The sequence below is a fragment of the Salvelinus fontinalis genome, chromosome 2 (assembly GCF_029448725.1).
Source record: "Salvelinus fontinalis isolate EN_2023a chromosome 2, ASM2944872v1, whole genome shotgun sequence".
NCBI lineage: Eukaryota > Metazoa > Chordata > Actinopteri > Salmoniformes > Salmonidae > Salvelinus > Salvelinus fontinalis.
This window is the reverse complement of record NC_074666.1, coordinates 50,763,605-50,785,891: the sequence shown is the minus strand read 5'-3', so window position 1 is coordinate 50,785,891 and position 22,287 is coordinate 50,763,605. Positions and strand designations below refer to the sequence as shown.

The 22,287-nt window shown below is 41.3% G+C and overlaps 1 protein-coding gene across 34 annotated transcripts in view; it reads left to right on the top strand.

Moving 5' to 3' along the window:
- Nucleotides 1–22,287, top strand: part of dlg2 (discs, large homolog 2 (Drosophila)) — a 358,090-nt gene that overhangs the window by 323,884 nt on the left and 11,919 nt on the right. For 17 of the 34 annotated variants that reach the window (XM_055877409.1, XM_055877462.1, XM_055877417.1 and 14 more), the window contains 8 exons: nucleotides 4,256–4,358; nucleotides 5,483–5,527; nucleotides 11,599–11,713; nucleotides 11,802–11,978; nucleotides 16,147–16,219; nucleotides 18,719–18,815; nucleotides 21,062–21,112; nucleotides 21,552–21,653. In XM_055877409.1, the coding sequence (XP_055733384.1) occupies nucleotides 4,256–4,358; nucleotides 5,483–5,527; nucleotides 11,599–11,713; nucleotides 11,802–11,978; nucleotides 16,147–16,219; nucleotides 18,719–18,815; nucleotides 21,062–21,112; nucleotides 21,552–21,653 (763 nt within the window). Of the gene's footprint in view, nucleotides 1–4,255; nucleotides 4,359–5,482; nucleotides 5,528–11,598; nucleotides 11,714–11,801; nucleotides 11,979–16,146; nucleotides 16,220–18,718; nucleotides 18,816–19,368; nucleotides 19,415–21,061; nucleotides 21,113–21,551; nucleotides 21,654–22,287 lie in introns of those variants that run through there. The other 17 variants (XM_055877498.1, XM_055877496.1, XM_055877484.1 and 14 more) reach the window with 4 other exon arrangements.

Below are 22,287 nucleotides of genomic sequence, written 5' to 3'. Positions count from 1 at the left end.
GACCCTTTACTCAGTACTTTGTTGAAGCACCTTTGGCAGCGATTACATCCTCGAGTCTTCTTGGTATGACGCTGCAAGTTTGGCACACCTGTATTTGGGGAGTTTCACCCATTGTTCTATGCAAATCCTCTCAAGCTCTGTCAGGTTGGATGTGGAGTGTCGCTACACGGCTATTTTCAATTCTCTCCACAGATGTTTGATCTTGTCCCTAAGCCACTCCTGCGTTGTCTTGGCTGTGTGCTTAGTGTCGTTGTACTGTTGGAAGGTGAGCCTTCGCCCCAGTCTGAGGTCCTGAGCGCTCTGGAGCAGGTTTTCATCAAGTATCTCTCTGTATTTTGCCCTGTTCAGCTTTCCTTCAATCATGACTAATCTCCCAGTCTCAGCTGCTGAAAAAACATCCCCACAGCATGATGCTGCCACCACCATGCTTCACCATAGGGATGGTGCCAGGTTTCCTCCAGACATGACGCTTGGCATTCAGGCCAAAGAGTTAAACCTTGGTTTTATCAGACCAGAGAATCTTGTTTCTCATGGTCTGAGAGTCCTTTAGGTGCCTTTTGGCAAACTCCATGCGGGCTGTCATGTGCCTTTTACTGAGAAGAGGCTTCCGTCTGGTCACTCTACCACAAAGGCCTGATTGGTGGAGTGCTACAGAGATGGTTGGCCTTCTGGAAGGTCCCATCTCCACAGAGGAACTCTAGAGCTGTGTCAGAGTGATCATCGGGTTCTTGGTCACCTCCCTGACCAAGGCCCTTCTCCCTCAATTTCTCCGTTTGGCCGGGTGGCCAGCTCTAGGAAGAGTCTTGGTGGTTCCAAACTTATTCCATTTAAGAATGATGGAGACCACTGTGTTCTTGGGGACCTTCAATCCTGTCTCTGAGCTCTATGGACAATTCCTTCGACCTTGTAGCTTGGTTTTTGCTCTGACATCCACTGTCAACTGTGGGACCTTATATAGACAGGTGTGCGCCTTTCCAAATCATGTCCAATCAATTGAATTTACCACAGGTGGACTCCAAGTTGTTGAAACATCTCAAGGATGATCAGTGGAAACAAGATGCACCGGAGCTCAATTTTGAGTCTCATAGCGAAGGGTCTGAATACTTATGTAAATAAGGTATATTTTTTTAATTTTGAATACATTTGCACACAAGAAATGTAAACCTGTTTTCGCTTTGTCATTAGCGGATATTGCTTGTAGATTGATGTGGGGGGAAATTATTTAATCCATTTTCGAATAAGGCTGTATGTAACATAACAAAATGTGGAAAGTCAAATGTACAGTAGATGTTTCAAGCAGACCGCCATAGTCTCTGTGCCCAAGAATGCAATGAATCATGGATCTTGGAGATCTCGGAAGAGGGACTGTAACTATGCTGACGTAACACTTCATTATGTTTCACCCTGAAAACAGTTCTCATGGGTACACAAATCCCAAGTAATGTATTCTAATCGAACGTTAACCTCTTCTAACACCTTATAGGCCTACTGTCATTAACGTATAGCCTACTTATTGAATGTGCGCATGTGCAAAAATGTCCAATTGTGTGTAGATTGATGAGGAAAATGTTGTATTTAATCCATTTTAGAATCATAACGTAACAAAATGTAGAAAACGTCAAGGGGTCTGAGTACTTTCCGAAGGCACTGTATGTACAAACATACAGTATACACACGTGTGTGCAAACACATGCTGGCATTGTATATCTGTAGATTTTGAGGCTATAAATGAACAACATGTTGACCAACAATTCCAATGTTTGTCTTATTACTCTATATACTTTAAAAAATATATATCATTATTTCTTTATTTTACCTTGATCATTTCACTATCTTTGGATTATATACACTGATTGTACAAAACATTAGGAACATCTGTTCTTTCCATGACTGACTGACCAGGTGAATCCATGTGAAAGCTATGATCCCTTATTGATGTCACTTGTTAAATCCACTTCAGTCAGTGTAGATGAAGGGGAGGAGACAGGTTGAAGAAGGATTTTTCAGCCTTGAGACAATTGAGACATGGATTGTGTATGTGTATCATTCAGAGGGTGAATGGGCAGGACTAAAGAGAATTGCATTTGAACGTGGTCTGGTTATAGGTGCCAGGCGCACCGGTTTGAGTGTGTCAAGAACTGCAACGCTGCTGGGTTTTTCACACTCAACAGTTTCCTGTGTGTATTAAGAATGGCCCAACACCCAAATGATATCCAGCCAACTTGACACCGTGGAAAACATTGGAGTCAACATGTCCCAGCATCCCTGTGGAAACGATTTCAACACCTTGTAGATTCCATGCCCTGACGAATTGAGGCTGTTCTGAGGGCAAAAGGAGTTGCAACTAAATTTTAGGAACGTGTTCCTAATGTTTTGAAAAACCCAACAGCGTTGCAGTTCTTGACACCCTTTTTTGAAAGAAATATTTTTTCACAAATGCAGTGTACTGGGCCTTTACTAGTATTAGCGGACTGACATAGACGTCAGCAGCTCGAAAAAATAAAAGAATTCAGCATCTCAGCTTTGCTCTTGCAAGAGTCAATAGTTGGAATTGGAACAGTGTTGCCCTGTCCCTTTCTCTGCGATTGTCATTCGAATAGAATCCAGATAGAACAAAACCCTGTCCTCAAAAAAATGTACATCACAAGGTGCAAAGTAATGGGCAAAGACACAAAACATGCACATCATATTTGATATTTTTCTTGGTCAAAAAACAACCACTTTTTGTGCAGTATTAATTTGCCATTCTTACAAACCTCTTAATGTAAATGTACATTAGTGTATTGTACATAGGCTGGTCATCTAGGTTTGTACCTGTAGACTTACCATCACCATGAAGAAAAACAAGACACAATACGGTAATTGAGTACATTGAGACAAAGTGGTTTGTGATGATGTGGCTCAGTTGGTAGAGCATGGTGCTTGCAATGCTGTGGTTGTGGGTTCAATTCCCACGGGGGACCAGTACGAAATAGGTTGCATTTGCAAAGTATTTCAAGAAACTGGAAAATATATGTAAAGCAAGTATATTTTATATTAAGTAATATCAGATTCACTTGTTTTGTACAGATAATTATCTGACTCAAGTTACAAATGCTAGTAAACACTCAAATACATTTATACTGAACAAAAATATAAATGCAACATGCAACAATTTCAAAGATTTTACTGTCACATAAGGAAATCAGTCAATTTATACCAATTCATTAGACCCTAATCTATGGATTTAACATGACTGAGAATACAGATATGCATATGTTGGTCACAGATAACTTAAAAAAAGATAGGGATGTGCATCAGAAAATGTGACCACTATTTGCCTCATGCAGCTTGACACATCTCCTTCACATAGAGTTGATCAGGCTGTTGATTGTGGCCTGTGGAATGTTGTACCACTACTCTACTCTTCAATGGCTGTGCAAAGTTTCTGGATATTGGCGGGAACTGGAACACATTGTCGTACACATCGATCCAGAGCATCCCGAACATGCTCAATGGGTGTCATACTGAAACATGAGGTGATGGCGGCGGATGAATGGCTCGACAATGGGCCTCAGGATCTCATCACGGTATCACTGTGCATTAAAATTGCCATCAATAAAATGCAATTGTGTTCATTTTCCGTAGCTTATGCCTGCCCATACCATAACCCCACTGCCACCATGGGCACTGGGTTCACAACATTGACATCTGCAAACTGCTCACCCACACAACGCAATACACTGGTCTACGGTTGTGAGGCCGGTTGGACGTACTGCCAAATTCTCAAAAATGAAGTTGGAGGCAGGTTATAGTAGAGAAATGAAAATTAAACTCTGGCAACAGCTCTGGTGGACATTCCTGTAGTCAGCATGCCAATTGAACGCTCCCTCAAAACTTGAGACATACCCTACAATAGCCTTACTGACGCCCCTGCTCTGGCAACTTTGATCAGAGTAGGCAGTTAAGGTGCATTTCAGCTCTGGCCTGATTTACATGTCTAAGAATAACTTGTTCCCTCTTTCTCTTAGGCATGTACTCTCAGGCACGTAGTCTTTCCCTCAGTCTCTCACTTTCCCTCCCACTTCCCAGTCTCTTCACGTCACACTGTCCGACAGGCATTGAGTAGTAAGCACACACGCACACACACACAGGGGTTGAGATTAATGGGTTGAGAGGGAAGGAGGGAGGGACCTGTTTGACTTGTTATTTTTTTGTTTGCAGTTGTACAAAGTGGAAAATGTATGTACAGATCAATGTGTCTTTGTCAATGCAGGTTAATGGGATCGACCTACGCGGGGCCACCCACGAGCAAGCGGCTGCAGCGCTAAAGGGGGCGGGCCAAACGGTCACCATCATTGCCCAGTACCGTCCCGAGGGTGAGTATCAGCTGTAACGGTCAATCACTGAGCTTCATGATCAAGGCGAAAGACACATGACAACACACACTCTAGAACAGTGGTCGCCATCCCGTCAATTGTAAACGACTGGTAGATCTTAAGGCATTCCTAGTCGATCAGCAAACTTTTCTGTTGAATAGCCAACGATAAAGCAGTGCACTCCCGTTTATTAAATTCATCTCATGCTATTAGCGATAAGTACACTTGATTAATAAGACCAACTAAGTGGCCTTGTTCCCGCTCTGAGATTGGAAGGTTGGAAGTTCGATCCCAGGCCGAGTCATACCAAATACTGTAAAAATTAGACCCAATGCATCTCAGCTTGGCACTCCACATTAAGGAGATGGATTGTGGGTAAGGCCCTGCGATAGACTTGTGTCCTGTCCAGTGGTGTACTTGTACATCAAGCTGCCTCAAGCTACAGAAACAGAAACTTGCTCCTCTGAGCCGTTCCATCTCACACAAGCCAAGGCTTGTGCAAGGCTACTTACAGTTGATTAACTTGCCTGGTACACCGGGTAGGCGAAGTGGTCCCATTTTGAAAAATGTCATTGGTCTGAATATGCAAATTCAGCTACCTGGGTGGTGAGAGGTGGACCCTCTGTTGCTCTCTCCCTCCATTCGCTGAGAGACTGGCCTTCAGATGCAGGCACTGCGAGTCCAGTGAAGTCAAATTTTAAAAAATTCACTACCCAACCCTCATTAATAAAGCACTGCTTTTAATGTTGCATTGGCTCAGAAAAAGTGAATTTCACACTGGGTTGCTTTGATTGGTGTGCCAAGACATGCCATATTGGATTAAATTGCATTTGGTGATACCTCAGGGGATGACTGCAGTAACAGTGAGTCATGGGCCTGGACTTAGAGAAACACTGTGTAAAGGTGCATTCTGGGAAGATTCGTTATGTTCTGAATTGGTTTGTCTGAAGATTGTCCTCAGAAACAGTAAAGGGTTTGACGTTTGAGACTGTTTTGACACTGGGGATGTAAGTGCCTGCTTGAATCATGTGGTTGAGATTTGACCAGAAACAGACTGGCACACAGGACTCCCTGCTGACGATCACTCCCCAAACTGACGACTGCTCTCTTTTCTCACCCGTCAGAACTTGCTTTGTGCTCCCCGCGCCGGGCCCCTTCGCCAGCACCAGGTTTGTGCCATGTGATCAGCGCCCATTGTCAAAGTTGAGCAATCTGGCCCCAGTGGTAGCTCTGAACATGGACGTTCCTCACGGGGGGCTTGGGGGGGAGGATCACTGGAGTGTGGCCTGTCACGGGCAGTCCACTTACCCCTGCTCAGTCACAGGCTTACTCCTTGTATCAGACAGCCCCTCCTCCCCCTTTTTGTCCCTCATCTTCCCATCTTGCAAGATCTTACCTCACCCCCTCTCCCACACACCCACACACACCAACACATACAGTACACATACTGCAGATCGGGGTGGGCAGTATCCGGTGCCCGATAATGATACAATTATTATTTTGCATAAACGACTTCAGTCTACATCTGAATGTCTAAAATCATAGAGAAATTCTAAATCCTGATGTGGCCCTCGAGACAAAAATATTTCCCACCCCTGAAGTAATTCTGAATAACAATACTAACTCACATTTGCTCATAGAAATGTATTATCGGATAAGTACTTGTTGCCTTCACTAGCAAACTGAACTGTCTGCCAATATAATTGATGACAATCAAATGAAAGACTGTCAGTTCTGTTTTCCATATGATTTTGGCAATAGCAGGTCAAAGAAGAAACGTGGGAGAATTTGACAGCAATCCTTTCATTTTAGCCTATATTGTGATGATGGTACATAACTGCTTGAATAAAATCATCAAGCTTTGCAATTGCTTCCATATTATGGCAGGTCACCTTCACTGCAGGAAATGTAAAGGAAATACCGGTACAGTGCCATAAAATAAATTGCTGCTGAGTAATTGCTTGTGTATTTGAACGTTTTTGGCAGTGTATCAAACCTCTCCACTTAGTGAAGATTTAACTGAAAGTTGAAATGCCGCTTTTGATCATTCAGAACCGCCTAACTAATAAACCAAGATGAATCGCTGGATATGCAAGTGTAAACAGATCCTCAAATCCCAATTCACACTTTGCAACATTTGAATCCTTCCTTCCACCACTACTTTACCCTTCCACAGCCTGCGGTGAACACTGTATTTCGTATTTCACTCTGCATGCACAGATGCATACCTCATTTCCATTCACCCCCCTCCTATATGGCTGTGACCGAATTATTATATTTTGTCCTGGTTCATTATTGAATTTGCGTGGCATTTGTGTCCCTTGCCTTTGCAGCGATGAAAAACACGACAAATAGTTTCACATCATACATGTTTTTTGTATTATTTTGTTTATGTTGAGCTGTTTATAAATAATAAAACATAATATATAAAGGTCTTTATGCGAAGTTTAGAGCAGGCAAATTTGCTTGTTCCATTATTGATGTGTTGAGTTGTAGCGCCATGTTTTGGGGATTTAGAGCTCTAACGGTTCTTTTAAATGCAGAAAGTAAACAAAAGTATTTCATATATTGTATAAACACAAAGGTTGTGTCTCCCTTAGTTTCTTTGTAATGCACCAACTCTAGTAAATATAGAGACGAGAATTCAGTCACAGCCTGTCTTTCAGGTCTTGATACTATACCCCAGCTCACAGCCCTAAACCAATGCCCACTGTGCTTTTTTCCTGGTGTAAGACATGATCTCACATCACCCATCAAGACATCCTATTCCATCCATCCACACATCCTTTTCTCACTGAATGCTGTTTCCTTTTTGCATTTTCTTCCCACCAGAAATGTCACTCTTCTTCCTAAATTGTGCTTGATAATGGCCAGATGTTATTTATTTAAGGCCAACATTTAATTGACTGTTTAATTCTTCATTTTTTTATACTTTTTTTGGTTTGGTTTTATTCCTTCTAAAAAATAACAGACCAACATTGCATTGGTGCAAAAGTGTAGTATATGTCTAACGGAGAAAAAGTCATCATGATTCATGACACATTCAAGTACATGCAGAGGAACATTTTTAGGTAGCACATACCATTAATGTTTCCTTTCAAAAAATATGTTAATACATTCTTTAAAAATAAATTTTTCTGATTGCTAAATTTCATGTCCAAATTATCCCAAAGTGTCTAAAATTGATTGTGTAGCTCAATAAAGTTATAAAAATATGATTTACCCATAAAACACACAAAAAAAATCTAAAATCACGGATATTCACTTGCATTGTGAATAGCATACGAACACATCATATGCCATGGATTTCCTTTTACAGAATTACAGAAATGTTGCTATGAAACTGCACGTAAGGGTAAGGAAACCAATACAGTGCATTCGGAAAGTCTTCAAACCCCTTCCTTTTTTCCACATTTTGTTACGTTACAACCTTATTCTGAAATGGATTAAATTAATGTTTTTCCTCATCGATCTACATACAATACCCCATAATGACAAAGTGAAAGCAGGTTTTTCAAAATGTTAGCAAATGTATAAAAATAAAAAAGCAGATACCTTATTTACATAAGTAGTCAGACCCTTTGCTATGATACATTAAATTGAGCTCAGGTGCATCCTGTTTCCATTGATCATCCTTGAGATGTTTCTACAACTTGATTGGAGTCCACCTGTGGTAAATTCAATTGATTGGACATGATTTGGAAAGGCACACACCTGCCGATATAAGGTCCTACAGTTGACATTGCATGTCAGAGCAAAAACCAAGCTATGAGGTCAAAGGAATTGTCCGTAGAGCTCCGAGACAGGATTTTGTCGAGGCACAGATCTGGGGAAGGGTACCAAAACATTCTGCAGCATTGAAGGTCCCCAAGACCACAGTGGCCTCCACCGTTCTTAAATTGAAGAAGTTTGGAACCACCAAGACTCATCCTAGAGCTGGCCACCCGGCCAAACTGAGCAATCAGGGGAAAAGGGCCTTGATCAGGGAGGTGACCAACAACCTGAGGGTCACTCTGATAGAGCTCCAGAGTTCCTCTGTGAATATGGGAGAACCTTCCAGAAGGACAACCATCTCTGCACCAATCAGGCCTTTATGGTAGGAGTGGCCAGACAGAAGCAACTCCTCAGTAAGGCACATGAGTTTGCCAAAAGGCACCTCAAGGAAGTTTGTCAAAAGGCACCTAAGGACTCTCAGACCATGAGAAACAAGATTCTCTGGTCTGATGAAACGACGGTTGAACTCTTTGGCCTGAATGCCAAGCGTGACATCTGGAGGAAACCTGGCACCGTCCCTATGGGGAAGCATGGTGGTGGCAGCATCATGCTGTGGGGATCTTTTTCAGCTGCAGGGACTGGGAGACTAGTCAGGATAAAGGGAAAGATGAACAGAGCAAAGTACAAAGAGATCCTTGATGAAAACCTGCTCCAGAGCACTCAGGACCTCAGACTGGGGCAAAGATTCACTCTCCAACAGGACAACAATCCTAAGCACACAGCTAAGACAACGCAGGAGTGTCTTCGGGACAAGTCTGTCCTTGAGTGGCCCAGCCAGAGCCCAGACTTAAACCCAAATTGAACATCTCTGGAGAGACCTGAAAATAGCTGTGCAGCGACGCTCCCCATCCAACCTGACAGAGCTTGAGAGGATCTGCAGAGAAGAATGGGAGAAACTCCCCAAATACAGGTGTGCCAAGCTTGTAGCGTCATACCCAAGAAGACTTGAGGCTGTAATCGCTGCCACAGGTGCTTCAACTAAGTACTGAGTAAGGGGTCTGAATACTTTCCGAATGCACTGTAGCTGCATGACTGCTCAGGGTTGCAGATGCGACTGTTTTTCATTATGCTCCTTAGTAGCTCAGTTGGTAGAGCATGGTGCTTTTATCGCCCGGGTGGTGGGTTTGATTCCTGGGACCACCCATACTTAAAACATAGGCATGACTGTAAGTTGCTTTGGAGAAAACAATCTGCTATATGGCATAATTATTATTATTATTATAAGTGGCGCAAAACAAGATTAGACAAATCTCAAATTAAAACGGTAGACTTGGCATCTTTGTCAAACTAAACAAAGATTAAGGAATGGCTCTTTCAACACTCAAAGGTTTTTCTACAGATGACACGATTTTCCTCTGACACATTACAAGACCCGTATTAGAACCTCACATCTAGTTAGATCACTGAATATCTTTCTCTCTCTGCATCTGAGTATTGCAATGCCTGAATATGTCAACGCTGAGAACGGTCTTTCTGCTGGTTGTAATGCACATCCGCATCTCTCTCATTGAAGGCACAGCCTGGGCGAATCTGCTCTTATTCTCCCCCAAAACTCTGCATTCTCAGGGGGAAGCACATTACATGCGTCCGGGATGAAATTGGCTTTAAGACTCGCGGATTGCCTATTTGGATGATTTGTTGTGTTTGTGTCCATGTATTTTGTATGGAACCTTACTGATGTGAACTGTTCCAGGAGATGTTTTCTGTCCAATCTGAATAATGAACTCTCTCCGTCCAAACGTTAGTCTGATTGACTGGGTCCTGCGCTCTCAGTCCTGCTTTAGCTGACTGCTATAACGAGGTATGTTGTGGGCTTTAGGCTGAAGTGAGTCTTTCTGCCTCATTAGCTGAATGGCTGCCAAGGGCTTCCGATACGACTTCTGCAGCAGTGTTTTCTTACAAAGATAGTTCACCCAAATGATTATCTCACATATAATTACATATTTAGTTTCCTTACACTCAAATCAGTCTATGGACAAGAAGATACTTTTTGAGCTTGTTTACCTAGCCACGGTCACCAACTGCTGACTCACATCCAAATAATTGAAGTGACTTCAAAGCTACACAATCCCTTTCAGAGATGTCGTGATTATTTGGTCTGGTAGGGGACTTTGAGCCTTTCTCCCAAATGTCATCACAGTAGGTTTCATGAGATAGTATTAGCATTATGTTAGGATTTTGGGGTCAAAATGTAATTAAACCGCTGGCTTTAATGTTTTTTTTATATATATATATATATCATCCCCAAACTTTATATAGAGGTGGTGTCATGACAAGTTTAAAATTGATGGAGCAAAGTGGCATGGAGTTCAATGGAAGCACAGTTTTCGCATTTTGTCTCGGAAGATATCGATTACTGCTTTTCTGAGCATTTCTATATTTTTCTCTCTGCATTGTTGAAAAGGGCCCCGTAGGTAAGCATTTCACTGTTAGTCTACACCTGTTTTACGAAGCATGTAACATCAAATTTGATTGAAATAAGATTTTAGGTTTTTGTGATGTTTGGTTTGGATGGGAAGAAGCATGGGGCTTCGACTATCCTGAGAGCAACATTTTAGAGGACTATCTGAGCTTTCTGTACTGCATGTGCCCTTCAGACACTGTCTCTAACATTGTCTGCTTTCTGTACAGTATGTCACCTTGCGTAGGGTGTGGTGGAGGGAGGGAGAATTTGCAGGGGGACTCTCAGAGCTGTAAACAGAGCATTCACTCAATAGGACAGTGTAAGGTGAAGTTGATCTTGGGTCAGTTCTACATTTCTTCCACTACGGGTAGGATAAGTTGATCCTTCATCTGTACGTAGGGGATTTTTACCCCCTGAGCCAATAGGACTGCCATTATCGAATCTGTTCTCTGTCCTGTCCCACAGCCGCCTTCACAACCAGCCTTTGCAACCTAGTATTTTGAAACGATCCAAAACCGAGAGACAAATTCGACAAAGCAAATCACTGGGAATGCACGTCCTAAGCAACAGTAAAGGATCGTTAATATTGACCAAAGCATTTAAATGTTATGATAGGCATATTGACGTCTTCATTCAACTTATTACATTTAAGAAATAAAAATATATTTTTTAACTTTTGGACATTTATATCGGGAAACAAAATCAGCCGTTACAATATTGTTTTGCATAAAATATCAGGGATATTTTTACATAGTAATACTGTACATACATCAATCAATATAAAGTAGTTGAAAACATTGGTTCTGTCCATTGAAATGTAAGCATATAAACAAATATATATTTTTGTTTTTACTGATGCACACTAAATGTCACAATAATCCTTTACGGATGCATCCCAAATGGCACCCTATTCCCTACACAGTGCACTACTTTTGACCAGGGCCAACCTAGGTTACTGTTCTGAACAGATTCCCCCCTTTTTTCCATTGCAGTGTAGGGCAGTATACATTGAGTGTAAAATGGAACGTTATTGTACTCCTGGGTGTTGTCTTTCCCTTGCAGAGTACGGGCGCTTCGAGGCCAAAATCCATGATCTGCGGGAACAGATGATGAACCACAGCATGAGCTCTGGGTCCGGATCCCTCCGAACCAATCAGAAACGCTCCCTTTACGTCAGGTGGGTCTCTTTTGGACTGTCATTCCAAATAGATAGCATTTACCGTAATAATTATATAATAGTATATCTCCTTCTGTTACCATCACAGAGCACAGTTTGACTATGAGAAGGCCAAAGACAGTGGCCTCCCTAGCCAAGGCCTCAGCTTTAGATACGGGGACATCCTACACGTCATCAACGCCTCAGACGACGAATGGTGGCAGGCCCGGAGGGCAACCCCCGATGGGGACAGCGAGGAGATGGGGGTCATCCCCAGCAAGAGGAGGTGAGTGTTGGATGTGCTAAACTAAACTGTAACGTGTTTGACCAAAAGGCTAACTTCTGATCCGGGTGGGACAGTGGACTTTTTACGTCCCTACCTGTTCGCAAATTTGCTTGAGAGATGCTAAAAAATATATATGTTCCCGCAAAAAAAAATAACATTGGGTGTATCATTTCACTGCAAGAAATACTTCATTCTACACAAGCTATACTGAACAAAAATATAAATGCAACATGCAACAACTTCATAGATTTGACTAAGTTACAGTTAATATAAAGAAATCAGTCAATTGAAATGAATAAATTAGGCCTTAATTGATGGATTTCACATGACTGGTAATACAGATATGCATCTGTTGGTTACAGATACCTTCTTTTTTTTAAAGTAGGGGCATGAAATAGAAAACCAGTCGTATCTGGTGTGACCACCATTTGCCTCATGCAGCACGACACATCTCCTTTGCATAGAGTTTGTAGCGGTATTGTTAGAGAGGGGTAAAGAAAGCTTTTTGTTCGGGTGACTGGCAGGTATTAACCCTGCCGAAAGGAAAAGAGTAGGATAGATACTGCTACCACACACACACACACATCAGCAAAAGTGACTGGCTAGAGCAGGCCCGTGACCTGATTCAGTATGGCCCTCGGAATCATGCTCAGATCACATAAAGAATTTGCGATAGTAAAGTTTGGAAAAACGTATTTGTTATTCAAATGAAAAGCCCAACGAATACTCGCCTTTGTGTAATGATTTAACTACCACCGCTTGTGGGACATTTATTTTGAAGGCACGTATAAATAACAACTACACGAGGACAGACAGTGACTGACAGGTTGACCACGTCACAGTTAGTTACAGTTACAAATAGTAGCTAGCTAGAAATTTCGGGAAAAAAATGTTTTTTCAAAGAAATGGAAAGTAGACAGTGAATGTAGGGTGGTCCAGCAAGAGTGGACATTGAAAAATGTCTCAAATCTTATTTGTCACATACACGTGATTAGCAGATGTTAATGCGAGTGTAGCGAAATGCTTTCTTTATTGAGGTATCAGGGAAAGCTGTGTGCTTAGTGTGCAAAGTGAGCATCGCTGTCTTGAAAGACTACAACTTGTCCCGACACTTCCAGACGAAGCATGCAGAGAAATATGTCTTCTGAGCAGAGGGCAAGAGCATCGAAAGAGTTGCTTTCTCAGTTGCAAAAGCAGCAAGGACTTTTCACGAAACGGCATTAAGCAAACGACGGAATTGCGAGAGCCAGCTACAGTATGTACTGTCCCACAAAATTGCTAAACATAGCAAGCCATTCGCTGAGGGCGAATTCATTAAAGAATGTTTAATTGACTCTGCAGCAATACTTTGCCCCGACAAGAAAGAGCTGTTTGAAAATGTTCCCTGGCAAGACGAACAGTGACACGGCGTATTGAGGACATCGCAGAGAATATGGAACAACAGTTGAAAGACAAGGTAAAGGATTTCACCTATTTCTCCTTGGCCCTGGATGAGAGCAGTGATGCACGTGACACGGCACAGTTGTTGATATTCTTACGAGGCATAACCCCAGACTTTGAAATGGCAGAAGAGCTTGATTCAGTTTAGTCAATGAAGAGCACAACCACAGGGAAATATTTATTGGAGGAGGTTAATAAGTGTGTGGCAAAGCTGGGACTGGGTTTGAGAAGTTATCTAGTGTGACCACTGATCGGTGCCCAAACTTGACAGGAAAAAACATTGGCCTTTTGAAAAGAATACAAAATCAAGTAGCTGAGCTGAACCCAGATCAGAACATTAGTTTCCTGCGTTGCATTATATATCAGGAGGTGCTCTGTAAATGTGTTCTGAAAATGAGCCATGTTGTGGATACAGTCACTAAAGTGTTCAACTTCATGAGCAAAATCTTTCAACCACAGGCAGTTTGTCTCACTGTTGGAAGAGACAGACTCTGGTCATGCAGATCTCCCCTATCACACAAACATGAGATGACTGAGTTTGAGGAAGATGCTTAAAAGGGTGTGGGACCTGAAGTCGGAGATTGCTGAGTTTTTGCAAATGAAATTAAAATATGTGGATTTCCCTCATCTGCAAGATAAAGAATGGTTGGCTGATTTTTCTTTTCTTCGCTGTGGACATCATGGCCCTCGTGAATGAACTGAATTCCAAACTACAAGGGAAGGGTCTTTTTGCACATCAGATGTACAGCCTTATCAAAGCCTTCAAAGGAAAATGACTCTTCCTGACCAGCCAAGTAGAAGCCAACAATCTCACCCACCTTCTGACATTACTAGTCTGTTCCCTATCAGATGACCAACGGGAGAAGTATACATCACTGCTGCGTGCTTTGAAAGGTGAGTTCTCGCTGTTTTGAGGATTTCAAAGTGTTGGAAAATGACATGTTGGTTCCCTCTCCTTTCACCTTGAATGTGGCTAATGCTCCCACTGACCTGCAGCTTGATCTTATCCATCTTCAGTCTGATGCAGTGATTGGAGAGCTATTCAAAACAATGTCACTGACGAGGTTCTATGCATCTTTCAATGAACAAAACTTTCCAATGATTAGGAGTCATGCTCAGATGTTTGTACTGTTTGGGTCGACCTATGAATGTGCACAGACATTTTCAGGGATGAAATATAACAAGTCAAGGCACAGATCATCTCTTACTGACTCTCACCTCTCAGCAATCCTGCGCATAGCGACGTCAGAAACTATACCTGACTTCACTGCTCTAGTCAATGCCCATCAGAGACTTCACTCCTCACACTGATTGAGTAGTTTAAATGTAATGTTGAGCTCTCTATCTCTCTTTTTGTTTTTGTGCATACCCGTTAACAAGAGTTCTGTCCGTGGTTCTGAATGCACAGTGTACTTTTCCCTCTGTGTAGTTCATTGCATGTTTAATAATGAAAATACCTACCAAAAGGAGAACATGAATGTGGTTTATTTCTGTGCATGTTAAAAAAGTAAAATAAATTGCATATCTGGATGTGATTTACAGTAAATATATCTGTCAACACAGTCGTACACATGATGTATAATCCTGTAATATGATTCTGGCCCACGATGGCAAAAATATATTCTAATGTGGCCCTCCATGGGAAATAATTGCCCATGCCTAGAGTGTAGCCTGTTTGCCAGATAGCCAATGGAGAGAAAAGATAAGACGCACCATCTAAAACACACGTTACAGCACAGGGGTAACCCAACCAATAATACCTCATACAAGAATAATAGCAGAGCAATTCAAAAGCAACATTCAACTCTCTGGCAACAGCTCTGGTGGACATTCCTGCAATCAGTATGCCAATTGCACGCTCCCTCAAAACATGAGACATCTGTGGCATTGTATTGCGTGACAAAACTGCACATTTTAGAGTGGCCTTTCATTGTCCCCAGCACAAGGTGCACCTGTGTAATGATCATGCGGTTTAATCAGCTTTTTGATATGCCACATCTGTCCGGTGGATGGATTAGCTCGGCAAAGGATAAATGCTCACTAACAGGGATGTAAACTAATTTGTGCACAACATTTGAGAGAAATACGATATTTTTGCTTTTGGAAAATTTCTGGGATCTTTTATTTCAGCTCATGAAACATGGGACCAACTTTTTACATGTTGCGTTTATATTTTTTGTTCGGGTTAGCTCTTTTATTAGCAAGCATAGCTGAGAAATGAACACAAGGCTGAACAGAGATATATTGGTATATGACGTGAGAGATTATATTGGCCTACAGTCTCCATTCCTAAAGCCTTCAGTTACCAGTCCATTTATCTGAAGTTCAAAGGTGTGATAGGTGTGGTAGGTTCAGAAGCGCCTCTGCCTATGCGCAGACAACGAGCTGCGTGTAGGGCCCCTGTAGGGCTAGGTAAGTTAGTCTAGCCAGTTATCTAAACCTTGTTGTCATCATGGCCGAATTACTGACCGGGTAGGCAAGGCACGTGCCCAAGGGTCCTGACTTCCATATGAATATGGCATAAGTCATGGTGAAATGTGTAGAACTTCAGGGACTAAACTTTAAAACTGCAACATTTTCTCTGCCCCATGGGGGTGCTTCTGGGTAGACTGAGTGAAGTCCCACAAAATGACAAGAAAATCAATTGCCGCAGAGAGCATTGGAGAAATGGAAAAGCCACTCTAATTATTATTTTTTATTTTACATGTGTCTTTCCTTGCACTGGCAGGGTTGAGAGGAAAGAACGAGCACGTCTAAAGACAGTGAAGTTCAATGCCAAACCTGGAATCGATTCAAAAGGGGTAAGTGCTAAGATCTTATACTAAGGACTGGCAAGTCAACTTAACTTTTGAAGACGTTTTACGAAATGGAAACGCTTGTAAACCCACATTTATCAAATAAATTCCTTTGTTAAATTGAAAATGTAGCCTCTAAACTTAGTTTTTTCTGAATTAATGTGAAATTAATCAGATTACCCTCACATTAGGGGAGGTTGTGATAGTCATTAATGGCCATCTATAGTATTAGCCTAAGCTCTCTCTGCCTGAGTGGAAAAGACCTCAACACGTCTCTACTGGCTGTCCCCTCTCCCTGACAGCTATCCCTCACGGCCCTGACCCTAAATAAACATTGCACATTAGATAATTAGATTTGTTTTAATGAAGCATTTGAGGATATTCTTTTTATTTCATGAAACTCCCAGCCTCTGCTTCTGAATTAAGCCAAATTACCATACTTTGTACTCTTATTCAATTTTGGACATAACAGCAGGACATTCAGCCAGTGTTCATCAATATTTTTGCCTACCTATGTTACAAGTAAAGAGAAGATTTTGGTTTGAATTTGCTGCACTCTTATTTAAAAGGGTTCCAATAGGTTTTGGAGGGTTAGGCCATACAAATGTATTTAAATGTTTATTTCTTTTTAAAATACAAGATTTTTTTTTTTTTTTTAATTGTATTGAGAAATTGCAACTAAAATAATGTCCTCAATCTTCCAGTAATGAGACACACAACTTCCTCTTAGATTATGGCTGAACTATGCCTCTTGGCCTCCCAAAGAGGCTAAAATCTCTTGATTTGGTCACTAGGTGTTGAACTAAGGTCGATTTATAGTATTTGAACAAGAAGGTCCACTTCTGTATTTATTTTATTTGCTTGCGTGCCTCAAAATAAAACTTTTTTTTTTTTAAGATATGTTTAACATTTTATTACATTTGTATGGCCTTAGGGTCTACCCAGAACCCTTTTCATCTGAATAAGCTTGTCTGTTGGGAAAGTATCCATGGCAATGTCATAACTAGCTCTGAATGTGTGTCTTGTAAAGCAGACTTTTGAAACATGAAATGGTCCCTGTATTTTGATGTGGCTCTGGGCCAAACTTTCAGCACTAATGGGCTAAGGAGCAGGATTTCTCCAGCAGTTGTGTCAATACAATAATTATTTTACAGTCAGTGACTTGCATAACTGATCAGGTTTAAATCCCTAAAGGGGTGAATACTTTTTCTAGGCTGTGTGCATCGTTTACAGCATGTCCTTTACAGCTATGATTAATAGCAATAGGACAGCTAAGTATGCGTCCCAAAAGACATCACATTCCGTATGTAGTGCACTACTTTTGACCAGAGCCCTATGTGTGTAATATCATGAGAAATAGTACATATTCTGAGCACACATTGCAGTAGTCGCATTGCTGTATCCTTCTCAATTGTAAATTAACACGATAATTAGTCTGTCACAGATGTTACCCACGTTAACAAATATGCCAGTATGTCAATCCTTATGATACCCCTGTGTAAGAATCACAACCACTGTGATTACATGATACAGCTTACTACTCTCACTACTTGATACAATTCTCAACTTTTATGCACACCTTAATCCACCCATTGGACACACTTATTTCAGCTGACAGTTAGAGCCAAATGTATCAAACACATGCAGTTGAGGCTGCTATTGAACCAGTTGCGGTGGTCATTGCTGGTTCAAAGAATATACCTTTTAGAATGGGTTCATGAAGTACATGGCTGCAAATGAGTATCCGCCGCAGATAAACGCTACAACTGCTATTCCTTCAGTCTCCTCCACGCTGCCTCCAAGCTCCTCAAACAGCACCACGCACAACTTCTCTTTAAAAAGTGTAATCATTTTAGCTCCTAGAACTCCCAACTGCCATGGCATGGGATCTCATCCCTCCACCTCCCGAAGTTCTAACCTGCATGATTGTTGGACAGTCATTTGTGTCACAGCCATGTTCCTTCTTTCATAGCATGACCCTGGTAACGTGTTTGCTGCATGGCATACCACATATCGGCAATTATGTGTGTTTTCTTTTCAACACCTGTTCTGTTCTGTTCTTGTTTTGTTTTCAAGTGTTTTCAGAATGTTTCGGGTGCAATTATGGCACATGAAGTAATTGATGGCAGATATTGCTGTGTAATTCTTCTCTATTACAAATTGAGTCATTTTGACAGTGTTATTGTCAAACCGCATCTTTATTATTGCAATTTGAATGTGTAAAACAAAATGAGAGTTTTGTCAAATGTCTTGATTCATTTATTCAATATTTCCTTTGCAAAATCAACAACATTAATAATTAGGCTATTATAATTCAACTCTGCTTTGAGGGAGGAATCAGCTAGTGTAGCGTCAGTACTGTAATGTCAGTCATGTGTAACATTTTTGGTGACCGCCATCAATTCTTCATGTCCCACATATTGCAGCTAGTTGGTTTGTCAGCATGAATGTGGCAACAATTAGAGCTCCCTGTTTGCCCCACCCCATGCTTTCTTTCCTCCACAGTCATTCAATGACAAGCGTAAAAACAACTTCATCTTTACACGAAAGTTCCCATTCTACAAGAACGAGCTGGGTGAGCAGGATGGCAGTGATTCCGAACGTAAGTACTGTAGGCTCGAACATACTCACACATACAGGTACAAACACTGACACAGGCACATATAGGTGATACGTAGGTGCATTGTCGAGACGTCTGCCGGCCCCCCTCCTATCTTTTTTTCTCTCTCTTTTGGCTCTGGTGGAGTGATGGCATCTGGGAGCTCAAGTCAGGATCTGCCTGTGTCAAGCACTGAGCAGTCACCAGTGGTTCCTCAAAACTTCCCCCGGGGCTCATCTATCATGTTCCCCCCTTATCTGATATGACCTAAAAAATAAAAATAAATAATGTATTTTTAATTACAGCATGTGAGGATTACTGAAAGGGGTGATATAAGAGAACTGAAACTGTACTGGTGCTGAGCTAGTTAGGACCGGTTTAGGCTGGTCGTCTGGTGTCTGCACAGTGTCTGAACTGAGACAGATGATCTGAGCTGGACTAACCAATCTTGCCTTTCAGGGTTTCACCTCCTTAACGCCACTTACCTCTTCCTTCCTCCTTTCCGGCTATCCTTGCCTTCTCTCCTTGTCTTTGCTCTCTTGGGACGGCCATGTAGGACATCCCAGGAATAGGTGATGACGGGTACGGGACAAAGACGCTGAGTAAGTTGGTTTAGGAATGGTCCCCCCCCCCCCAACACATTTCCCTTTTGAGTTTGGGCTTGTTTCCTCCTTCTTTGTTTTTTCGCTACCTTATTAACTCTTTTTTAGATAGCCTGTTTGCATGCAGCATTATCACGACTCACTCTGGGACCTGATTGTCTTGATTTCTGTCACCTAACATTAGGATTGTTTGCATGACCCAAAAAAAGAAAGACGGAAACAAAGTGTTTAAGTCTGGAAATAAATGTACTTTTTTTTAATGCAACTATTCTGTTTATAGTAAATCTCTCTCTGTCTCTTTCTACAACAGACAGGTGTTATCTGTTTGGATATACACTGGTCATCTGAATGGGATCAGCACTTTTTAAGGCTGGCATGCTAAGGGGTTCTTACTGTCAATGCAATGTATATTTGTGCTTTTTAATTATCTCACTTATAGTACATTTTGAATGTTTCTCCATGGAATGAGTTTGACACATTGCATTGTTGAATCCCATGACAAGAATGAAGGTGTTCTTGTCTCCCATTTCTTTTTCTGTCATAACTTTTTATTTTACTGCGACAATAATGGACACCCACCTGTGTAACATTTTCTTTCTCCTCTTATTTTTATATAACTATTATATATTATTATTGATGTTATGTTGAGTCCAAATCCCGGGATCAGAGTACAAATAGATGCAGAACAAAATCACGTTGGTACCGTCTTGTGTTTCATATGAAATAAATAAAAAAGCAACAATTATGTGAAGTAGATTGACACTTTATAATTACAGTATAACTATGGCTAGTATGGGGGGAATGTTGATGTGGCTGTGTTTTGCGCATACTAACCAATTAACTTAACATGCCAAAGAAGCACCAATTAAATACAACTGTGAGTTGCCAGATAACAATTCATATAGGTTTTATAGGTGTTATGCTGAAGCCTTCAAAGTGAAGCAGGGCACTTGGTGTGTTATAGTAGAAGGTTAAATTAATCGTGGCAAAGAGTTTTTTTTTCGGTTTTGAGACAAGCACCCAATGTGATCATCCTCCTGAGAGCTATAGTCGTGACCTAAATTTTATTAGGCCTATATTGACAATCTTTTGACTAAAGAAACTGATTTGATGTCATATTATTTAAGTGTATGGACAAGTAATGCAATGAAGCGACCAATATATCACCATAGTCATAACTTGACTGATGGTCAAGGGTTCCTTTTGAGGTCCATATGGCAGTCCCTACCAGCTGTAGTTTGATTATCCACTCAGTACACTCATTTGTGGCCACAGCTCTAAATCAAAACGCATCCACTGGTCGTAATTTCAGACGAGAGAAAAGAACCTCAGAGTTTGTTTGTTTGTTGTAAAATGTATACTTGAAAAGCCTGTCTGCATAGTGCAGCAGAGGAGTTGAACTCCCTTGGCAACAGAGTCTCTCAATCCCTATTTTAAGTGTGGCAAAGTCACAATTTACACCAAGAGTGTTTTCATTGCAAGTATCTAATCACTTCTTTACTCATCCAGATTGACATTTCTCCTGTCGTGAGACACCTGATCATGAGAATAAGCATGAACATGTATGTCATGTTTGTTTTTAGTAACCGTTTTCTGTTTTATAGTAACTATTTTAGTAACCGTTTTCTTATTGTTTCGTGTCACCAGGGAGTCAAGAGGACATGATTCTCTCTTATGAGCCTGTCATTCGACATGAGAGTGAGTACTCCAATCTTTGGCTTTTTCAGCTTTTTTACACAATGTGTAAGTGGCTTTTTCAGTCAGTGAAACATTAGCCACTTACACATTGTCAGGCTTTATCCATGAAAGCCAATGTGTACTAGTGCCACAAGGTTTTAAAATCCAGATATAAAACAATTGATGACTTCCTGTTAACTCCTGCAGGAAGATTCAGGCAAGATTCAACAAGTTCTTCCATACTAGTAATTTACAGGAAGTAATCACTTGTTGAGTCTCGAGACATCAAACCCGTTCTGGCGCTAGCATGCATCGTCTTGCTCGGATATAGCGTGACAATGGGTAAGCGGCTATTGTAGTAAAATTGCATGGCCACAATTACTGCAGAGAGTAACGCTAGGGGGACAGTTATAGCCTCAAACGTCTGTAAATTAGTCAATCGACACATTTTATCTTTCAGTTAATTACGCCAGACCCGTCATAATCCTTGGACCAATGAAGGACAGAATCAATGACGACCTGATATCAGAATACCCTGACAAATTTGGCTCCTGCGTGCCACGTAAGTACCTGTACGTTCGCAAGGAAACCAGGGGCCTTAGGTAACAAGTTTCTCGGAGTAGGAGCGCTGATTTTAGGATCAGTTTTGCCTCTTAGATCAAAATGGATAAGATTTCATGGACAGAGAGGACCTGATCCTAGAGCAGCACTCCTACTCTGAGATGCTTGATACATCTGGACCCAGGAGTCAGTCTTCCACACTGTCTTAGGGTGGAGACAGTTGCTGCATCAAAAATGAATTGTGTGATCATGTGCCCTTGTGATTAGCTCTCCCTATAAACTGTAGATACCACCGTTGCCCTTGCAAATTCCACTGTGCTGCCAATACACCATTGTGCTTGTGGTTTATATCCATCCCCTTAATTTGTTATGTCATTATAGTGTTTGATTCATTGTTTTTCCTAATTTCTCATCAAAAGGCATGTTATTTTTTCCCCTTACATGTTTTTGGGGTTCTTTGTTTTGTATATTACATACTTGGTTAAATTATCCAGAGAATATTTCTTGATGACAATAGTAATGTAGGATTTTATTATTCACTTCTATTCACATGTGCCATTCAATTGAACCATTAAAGGGGAAGTTCAGGGTTTTAGAACTTGATGTTAAATGGTTCCTCACACTGAATGTAGTCT